This window comes from Rhipicephalus sanguineus, chromosome 4 (assembly GCF_013339695.2).
Source record: "Rhipicephalus sanguineus isolate Rsan-2018 chromosome 4, BIME_Rsan_1.4, whole genome shotgun sequence".
Classification (NCBI taxonomy): Eukaryota; Metazoa; Arthropoda; class Arachnida; order Ixodida; family Ixodidae; genus Rhipicephalus; species Rhipicephalus sanguineus.
This window is the reverse complement of record NC_051179.1, coordinates 45,199,579-45,209,152: the sequence shown is the minus strand read 5'-3', so window position 1 is coordinate 45,209,152 and position 9,574 is coordinate 45,199,579. Positions and strand designations below refer to the sequence as shown.

At 47.2% G+C, this 9,574-nt stretch overlaps 1 protein-coding gene across 1 annotated transcript in view; it reads right to left on the bottom strand.

Moving 5' to 3' along the window:
- Positions 1–9,574, bottom strand: part of LOC119389880 (lethal(2) giant larvae protein homolog 1-like) — a gene marked incomplete in the record, with an annotated part of 82,123 nt that overhangs the window by 42,799 nt on the left and 29,750 nt on the right. Inside the window, 5 exon segments of the mRNA XM_037657294.2 lie at positions 2,328–2,416; positions 3,259–3,434; positions 3,979–4,131; positions 6,866–7,096; positions 8,133–8,350. Of these exon segments, the coding sequence (XP_037513222.1) occupies positions 2,328–2,416; positions 3,259–3,434; positions 3,979–4,131; positions 6,866–7,096; positions 8,133–8,350 (867 nt within the window).

Sequence of the window (9,574 nt, the reverse complement as noted above, 5' to 3'; positions counted from 1 at the left end):
TTGGACCTCCTGCACATGTGGCCTTTCATCGGTTGTGCCTTTGTTTTCTTTCTTTTTTCTTAAAATCCTTTTCTGATATACAAAGAACATGTAGCATGAATTTTAAACGAAGTTATGAAGTGGTGTAATAGACATGACAAAAAACAAGATATTGTAATTCAAGTAGGTCATGTACTATGATGATTTGCCAGCTTTCTTGTATTCATGCTCTCATTAACATAATTAACAGTCTTGATTGCAATTGATCATTGAATCATTTTTATAGGATACTAAAAGCAGCTCTCATCATGGCAACCTATCACTTCCTCCTAAATAACAGGCAGTTATGGCCAAGACATTGGTGGAATAGGAATTCCTTAGCAGTTTATTCAAGACGCGAACTGGGCAGATATGAATTCATCTCCCTGTTTCACTCGTCAAGCTAATTTGTAAACCTCGCCTGCGATGCGCTTTATCATTCACCCGGTCGCGGACACGGTTTTCTGCGAGCCTTTTATTTTTTCAGATGATTCATGAGCGCTTACGGCGATACCGCGCACGGCTCCAAGCGCGCCTAAATTGCATCAACAGTGCTTTATTTCACCTCTAAGTGCTCGGCCGCATAGTCCAGGAAGTCGGCACGCGATGTGCTGGGTGGCGGCATTCGGTGACGATGCGCAATATGCCTAGGTGCGGCGACGAAAAATAGGCGCGCAACGTGTTTGGCCTCGCATTGCGGGACGCCGACGCGCGCCCGCTGCGCGACGAGCTTGGCCGTGGGGTCCGCTGCCGATCCGTAAAATGACCATCCGCTGTACCGAGAAGCCGGCGGGGGAAGCGCTTCGTTCCTTGCGAAGAAGCACACTGCCACGAATCCGCTAACGCGTTGCTCTTGCCCGCAAAGTTCGAGGTTCGCCTCGCGTGCCGACGCCGTGAGCGGAGTTAGGCCTAGTGACGACTCCGAGCAGTAGACGCGCCGGCCGCGGTGCCCGATGTTTCAAAGTACGTAATGCGTGGTCGCGAGTACAAAGAGTCGTCCTGCGATCATCTTCGTCACGACGTCCGAAGTGCGCGTAAGCAGAACCTCCAACCACGGATCCGACGAGTCAACGCTAGAAAGTCGGTCCGAGACGCGCGTTTGCGATGTTCGCTACGACTGCGGCGCGCCATCGTAATCCCACCGAGCTTCCGCTAGTAGCTCCAAACTAAAACGTAGTTCTTGTTCAAAGTTATCGTCGAGCCGTGAACAGAGAGCGATTGCGAACACGCAACGAAGTAGCGCGACTTTCGACAGCCGTGAGCTCGAGACGCACGAGCTGCAGACGACGATCTCCCGGAGCGAGCATCGGACCAATGGCGAGGCGCGCTGGGGCAACATGGCGGACGCGGCCAATCGGAGGGCTCGAAACGACCTTCGAACATTTGCTTTTTGTGCGCTTGTTTTTGAAGGGAGGAGCCAGCTGCGGCGGGGAATTTGAAGACGGAGAAATGCGCTTTCCGATGAGCCCAAGATATCGGCGCCCGGTGGCGTCGTTGCGGAGCTATGATTTTTTGAAAATCAGTGTTTTTTTTGCGATTTCCCCAATAATTTTCGCCACCTCGGCAGGCGCAACAATTTTTTTATAGCACTTCTACGCGGTTTTCGGTGAAGATATTTTGGAATCGGATATAAAAAGGGCTACAGAAACTGAAAATGTGATTTTCAAAAAATCGATTTTTTTGCCATTTTTCGCGATACGAAAGCCGCGTCCCCCCTTAAATGGGTCACATGTATGGTATGTGACAATGGCTTTTTTTTTTCCGTAAACATTGATGACCTCTAACTCTTGTTAAAATTCGCCTAGTAAATTGATTCATAGCATCTTGCTATCCTTGAACATCCTACATTGTTTCAATACTGTAACCACCATTTTTGGGTTTTCTGTTTAGATGCTAATTTTGCTCCAAACAAAGGACCCAGCTTATGGAATGATAGCAGGGTATATTGGGAACTACTAGCCCTATCACAAAAGTAATTACATTTCTGGAATCTGCACATCAAAATACACAAACTGTGAAATTTTGGTTCAGATCTATCCATAAATAAAAAAGTCGCTTTTCAAGTGCAGCTTCCCCCCTTAACGAAACGCAAGATCAAAAGAACAGACTGATGGGCTAGTTGGCAGAGGACATAATTCATGCAACAGTCCGAATAATGACACTGAAGGCGCAAGAGCGCTGAGTCCCGTCTTGCTCTTTCACCGTTCGCATGGTTCTTCGCGCTACTGCGTGAAATGTCAGAACATGCAGAGACAGCTATCAGCCCTTCAACCCCGAAGGAGTTTCTCTCTGTGCAAGATGAGACCTACCGTTCGGATTCAGCGTGCACTTCGACACAACCACTTTCTTCTGTACATAGTCCAGGACTCCAAATCCATGGGCTGTGCCGGCGGCAATACTGCAGAAGAAAGGATGCACCAAGGTAACCTGATGAGCCTTCATCTCGCATGCACAACTCGACAAAGTGCATGTGCATGTGCATGCTGCTTTTTAAAAAGCATTGGCAGATATTCAGAGGACTGCATTCAACAGGGCCAGCAATGCTAACGTGGTACAGTAAAACTTCGTTGATATGTTCCCATTTCGTACAATTTCTTGTTGGCAATGTTTGGGATAGCTTGATAAAGCAGAACCCCGCTATATATTAGTGAATCCGGATTGTACGTTTTTCTGGATATCACATTTTCTTTTGTCTTTTTTTTTTTTTTGAAGAACATATGTACAAGGTTCTACTGTAGTATATCAGCAGAAATCATGTCTCAAAACACTGTGAAGTACAGTTGAACGATGGTACAATGAAGTGATAGTCCACATGAAAACATATTTACTAGACAGAAACATGGTTTCAAGGACATACATTTTTTTACAGGCCAATCTGAGCGAACAGAACTCACCACCTGTATCTCACCAACAGAACTCACCACATGTCGTGGTTCAACTAGCTCCTGCTAAGAGCCCGCTAACACTGTGCTCTCAAACTAAAAACAAAAACTAATTGCAGTGTTTTACACATGGAGGAAAGAAAAATTGGGAGAACACAACGAGAAGGGAGAGGGGCGCGGGGGGTGCAAGTGCTCGGAATTGATTTCGACCATTAGTGCATTTCTTTTTAAACCTCCTTGGTGGTTCTTAAAGTGCACACTTTAAGTGCAGAACACGGGACATTGTTCTAGACCCCGCCCTTTATCCCAATAAAACTGCTACTGTCGGCAAAATGAACAGCACCGCTTCCGCACTTACAGGCCCCACTTGGAGTGCAGTGCGAGAGCGGTGACTCCAGCAGGTGGCGCTAGCTGCAGCACAAGGTCGGGGTGGAAGCCGGCCTCGGACTTGACGGCGGCGTTCTTCACTTGCAGGGCGTCGTGGCCCTTCCACACGAAGCTGTCGCGGTCGCCCACAAAATTCAGCTGCACGGCCTGTGGGATGCATTGTTACCGTCATTAACCACGTGAACATTATAAGCACTGTACGGGCAGAAAGATAGGTGGACCATTAATTGTTTCAATCCAGACAATACGCGCGCGCTCTTCGAGCAGTAACAAACAAGTCACACGTTGCATGCCATAAAAGCCCACATATAACACTAGGTTTTTTCTTTAAAGGCTGTAGCGTATGAAGTCAGCCTCGCGTCACTTGCGTAACCAATAAAATTTTTGCACAAGTTTATCGTTCCGGTTTCTTAATCGTGACTGGTATGCTGTCCTGCCACCACACTTGACACTGCTGTTTGTTCAGCTGTGTATGGTCAGTACGGCAATGAACCCAAGCAAACTGATTGTCGTAATGCACATGAGTAACAGAGCGTGTGTGAATCTTGCACGAAATGACTAACTACGTCCGAATGCACTGCTTGAAAGAAGGCAAACCCGTTCTACAATAGACTCTGCTAGGAGTGACAACACTGCGTCGGGAGCGGTAATGCCGGTATCGAAACATCAGTTGACAGCAACGCCTACTGACCTCGGGAGTGACTTCGGACTCTTCCGGATTGAAGCTGAAGCAGACCACTTGACCTGCGGTGCCGGCCACCACAAGGCGCCCTGTTTGCAGGCAGAAGAGGACCTTCTTCACCGCCAGGCGGGGGTCGTCACTGTACGGGTCAAATGTGCCCACCTGCATGTCAAAGGAACGTGCGAGAAAGGCGCCAGTCAGAATGCCGCAAGACCGCGATACATCTCCAAAAATCTATTACCACCTTTAGTTGTTATGAAACAACAAAGTCAAAGACATGCTCCCAAATGTTTGCAGCTATGCAACAATTGCAGTGCTTCAGGTCCACTTGAGAGCAGCGAAACACAGCTGTACACATGCATTCTGGCCAATCAATAGGGGGATCACGTAAAGAGAAACACGAGATCAGCTTGGAATGGTCAATCATTTATGAAGAACCGTTTTCTGAAGTTTGTTCGTGTCTAAGAACATTAGTATTTAGTGCAGGAACTTTAACTGAAACCTTCCCTTGTCGAATTTCACAGCAATATCAAGGTGCCACTAACAACATCAGTATCGTGTCAAAACTAGGGGTGTGTGAATATTCAAAATTTCAAAGATTTTTCTAATAGGGTTTGCTATTCGATTCGATTCGCACTGGAATTTTACTATTCGAACTATTCGAACTTCCCAAAAACAAACACAGTCAACGTCCAATTGAAAGTGACCCCTTAAGATTTTCAATATGCTTCACCTCATTACACACTCGTATAGCGGCAAAGCTGCCTTTCAAGCTCCGTTACGGTCGAACTTTGCCAATGGACAGTAAAGGCCGAAACATATACAGCTTTTTTGCCGGCGTTTTCTGGCGTTGCGTCCCTCGGCGTCGTCGCATCAACGCCATCAGAGAGGGCGGCAAACCATATGAAGAGCGTTAGCTTAGCATCGCACAGTGTGACCAGAGGGAATGAACCTGACACCTAGTAAAGAAGTGTACAGTTTCCGTCAATGGACCAACAAGATATATTCCTGATTATAGCTTTTATGTCTCATTTGCAGTTATGTGGTGCAAAAAACGAGTCACAGTGGCGCCGAAAAGTCAATTTTTTTTTTTACTTGTAGCGCCAGCTATTGGCATTAAGAGGAACCACAAACTCGTAATATATGGCCTCTGAGCTTGAAGCTGCCGCACATCTTTGAGGCCACGTATTCGGCCAATACACTCATTCCTGCTAAGCCTACCGATGAACTTGAGTACGGCTCTCGGAAAGAGTTCAAAGATATCACGAGCGCTTTGCTGTCGAAGCTTCTAGGGTACAAGCTAAGTCAAATACAAGCATCAGTTGAGAACTCAAGGGCCGCACAGTGCACGGCGACGACTTATTAGACCCAAGGCGGGCGACAGCCATTTTGGCAGCGGCGATGACGCCGTTACGTAGCGGAAGTCGCTGCCAGCCGCACGCTGATTGGTTCTGCGTCCATCGAACTGCTTCCGGCATCGACGCTGCCGCCCGTGATGTCTGGACCGTCCAGAGGTGAACGTTTCGGCCACCGTCACCGGTAGCGTCGACGTCGAGGGACGCCAGCGTACGAAACGCCGGGAAAACGGCGGCAAAAACGCTCTATATGGTTCGGCCTTAAACGTCCGATTGGAAGTGGTGCCTAGATTTTCGATATGCTTCACCTCATCACACCCCGGTATTGCGGCAAAGCTGCCTTTCAAGCTCCGTTACGGTCGAACTTTGCCAAGACACAGTCAACGTCCGATTGGAAGTGGTCCCTAAATTTTCAATATGCTTCACCTCATCACACCCCGGCAGTGCGGCAAAGCTGCCTTTCAAGCTCTGCTACGATCGCAAAAGTATTAACTCAAGAAAACGCTGGTTCCAACATGGAGATGAAAGATGTGGCAGAGGTGGGGGCTCAATTAATGCTGTTTTGGACCTGAAATTTGGGCAGGAAGTCCGAAAAATTGGAAGCCGAAACTTTTTAGCATCCAAAATTTCAGATGTTCTTATATTTGACGTCTACGAGGCAGATTTGGAACTCGGGACTTGAAGGGAGCACACCCTTGTCCGCCACATCAGTTGGGCTTCCACAGAAGTTGAAAGAGGAGGAGAGGCTGAGGAAATGGCATCTTTGCCTATCACGTGTAAAGTGTTGTCGGCAACACTTTGGTAGCACCAAATGATGTACATAAATACAATTCGGCCTCTACATTGCCTCATTCTTGATAAGACAACTATGAAACACCACCCCACCAGCGCTTCATCAACCTAACGAAAAGAAACACTTTCATGTTGCTATCTCATAAGAATATGCTTAAGAATCCTCTCTAACCTTTTTTTCTGCAATTTCGCTTCGAAGTATTAGAAAAATATTCTAGAAATATTCGAGAAATATTCGATTCGATTCGCACTCACACTTCAATATTCAAATTCGCTTTGCACCCAAAATTTTGCTATTCGCACAGCTCTAGTCAAAATATTTCACGATATGTCCTGTGTATGTGTGCTTTACTTATTCACAAATGATTTCAACAAGTCTTCAGGCCCAACAACTTTCGAAAACAACATTGTCCCTTCTTGATACACAACCAACCAGTGCCCAAGAGAATCTTTCAAAAACTCCACGGTGTCTGTCACGTGGACACCGTGTGTCACGTGAACCTTGGTGTGTCATCACCGCTCAAACTTTGTTGTTACCTCTTTTCTGGTTTTTGAAAGCCTCAACTCGCCGCTAGTCCAGTCCATTTGAATAACCATAAATGTGTTCCATGCGTTCATATTCTCAGTTAATAACCTATCAACCATACAATAACAAAAGCACAAATATTAAAGAATGCATTGTCTAAACTGATTTTGTGCTTCTCTTTGGCATTATTGCAAGAGTCCTGTGTCATGCAAGGCCCACCCACTTTGTGGAAGTGCAGCCACTCCTCTTCCTCCTCCTCGTCCGGCGCAGCGTGGAAGCTGGAGGGACCATCTCCCGCCCCAAAGAGGCGCGCAGTCCTCAGGGTCAGCAGCTGCCGCAAGCTCGAACCGGAGGCATCCCAGAAGCGCACGGAGCCGTCCTCGTGGCCGGTCACCAGTAGATCATGCTGACTCGGCTCCTCGCACGTCACGCGGCCACCCACCAGCGGCCAGGGCTGCCACAGAACGCGGAATGAACATGCCTCACACGCAGCGAAGACTCGTCAATACGATGAGCACTCAAGCTTCCATTCTTTGGCCATTGTTGATGGCTTCGCACATTATTTTAGAAAGGAAATCACAACAAGAAATACATGAAGGACAGGACAAATGCCACGTCCTTGTTTTTTTGTCGTGCCTCCTCTTTCCAAGAAATACAGCTGAACCCCTTTACAAGAGACACGCACCGGGGAGCAGTTCTTGTCTATTTTATAGGGCAGCCCTTATGAGCAGGCTACCCTGTTCTCATTTTCTGATCAATCCTTATTTCTATGTGGGCACACTGGTGTGTCTTATAACCAATTGTCTCTTACATCGGTGCCTCTATAAAGGGGTTCAACTGTATGCACCAACTAGCCCAGAAGTGCGTTTTATTCAAATATTCGTATGTTTATGGGTCCAGTGCCATGCTTCCAAAACAAGAAGGGGGTTCACAGAAGGACGGAATCATGAAGAGCTGCACAGTGGTAGAACTGTTTGCTGAAGTCCACGCTGGCTGGGGCACGCATACGACGTACGAGTGGTTTCACAAACCACTTTGAATGTTAGGTAAAACTTGCTATTAAATGTAAAAAAATTGCGGACAGTCATTCAACGCCTTTAAGTGCCACTCAAAAGAGTGATGACGAAGCAGCAGTGATTACGATGATGCAAGGGCTCCTTCACATTGAGCCAAGGATCAAATCTGAGGCAAGGGGAAACATTTATATATCCGGAAGGACGCTGTACCATCCGCAACAGACTTCACGAAAGCTGGAGGAAGAAGTCCCGAGTGTTCACAGGGTACGTGAACAGTGCCAATGACGAGTACAAAAGGAACACCTAGGACAGAACTGGCACTGATCAGCGCCAATCCTGTCATACGTCTTTTTTTCGTCCCTGTCGTTTGCACTGTTTACGTTCCCTGCAAGGATGAACCAACTCTCCCAAATCAAGGTATTGTTGTAACTCGGAGTAGTCGTCGCAGTACAACAGTGGGACCTCTCCCCTCACCTTCGTTGAGCACTGGACCGTTTGCTTGCGGCCCTCCTCGAGCAGCTTGTCCCAGACGTCCTGGGGCACGTTGCAGAAGTGGTTCGTGCACGTGATGGCCGAGGAGTGCAGGCTCGACAGGCACGGCAAAGCGAAGCTGGGCCAGTCGTCCGAGACAAGGTCCACCACCACCAGCTCTTCCTCGGCCAGAATGACCAGCGCCACGGGCTCTGCGGTCTCTGCGAGGGCAGGTGCAGAACCGATCGCGACGTCACGTCATGCGACAGAAATCTCTCGGCGTCTGATTTTCTGATGAAAACAGCACCATGGTGAGTTAGCCTGAATACAACCTCATGGTTGTACAGTCAAAGCCGACTATATAGAATTATCCTTTATATTGAACTATTTTCGCTCACGCAATGCTTTAATGTATATGCACAGGAAAATCTACGTTCACATCGAACAAAACAGCCAGAACATTTGATATATAAAATATCGAGCAGCAGGAAATAACCCAAGAAGTTGGCTATCCTCACGGAAACGGACTTTCCCGCACGCATCTGGAAGACTGAGAGGTGACATTAGGTGGACACTGCACGAAGCCGCTAGAAACAACTGTTTGCCATCACGTGCTTTCCACCCCCACGATTCCTCGGCGTGGTGCCGCTGGTCCGTACTTGTGGGGTTGCCATTCACTTCTCCACTTGTTTGTTAATGCGACAGATGCCGCGAAACAGAAGAACCTGCTATTTTCCACAAAGCTGGCAATAATCAATACAGTAAAATCTCGTTTTTCGAATTGCACAGGAACGGAAAAAATGTCCTAATTAATCAAATGCTGAATCACTGAATGTACCAAGAAAACAATAAATAGTAGGGGTGTGCGAATATTCGAAATTTCGAATATTTTTCGAATAGTGTTTCCTATTCGATTCGATTCGCACTGAAATTTTACTATTCGAACTATTCGAACTTCCCAAAGACAAAAGCAGTCAACGTCCGATTGAAAGTGACCCCTTCAGATTTTTAATATGTTTCACCTCATTACACTCTCGTATTGCGGCAAAGCTGCCTTTCAAGCTCCGTTACGGTCGAACTTAGCCAAGAGACAGTCAACATCAGATTGAAAGTGGTCTCTAGATTTTCAATATGCTTCACCTCCTCACACCCCCGTATTGCGGCAAAGCTGCCTTTCAAGGTCCGTTACGGTCGAACTTAGCCAAGAGACGGTCAACGTCCGTTTGAAAGTGGTCCCTAGATTTTCAATATGCTTCACCTCATCACACCCCCGTATTGCGGCAAAGCTGCCTTTCAAGCTCCGCTACGGTCGCTAATGTATTAACTCAAGAAAACGCTGGTTCCAATATGGAGATCAAAGATGTGGCAGAGTTGGGGGCTCAATTAATGCTCTTTTGGACCTGAAATTTGGGCAGGAAGTCCGAAAAATCGGACGCTGAAGCGTT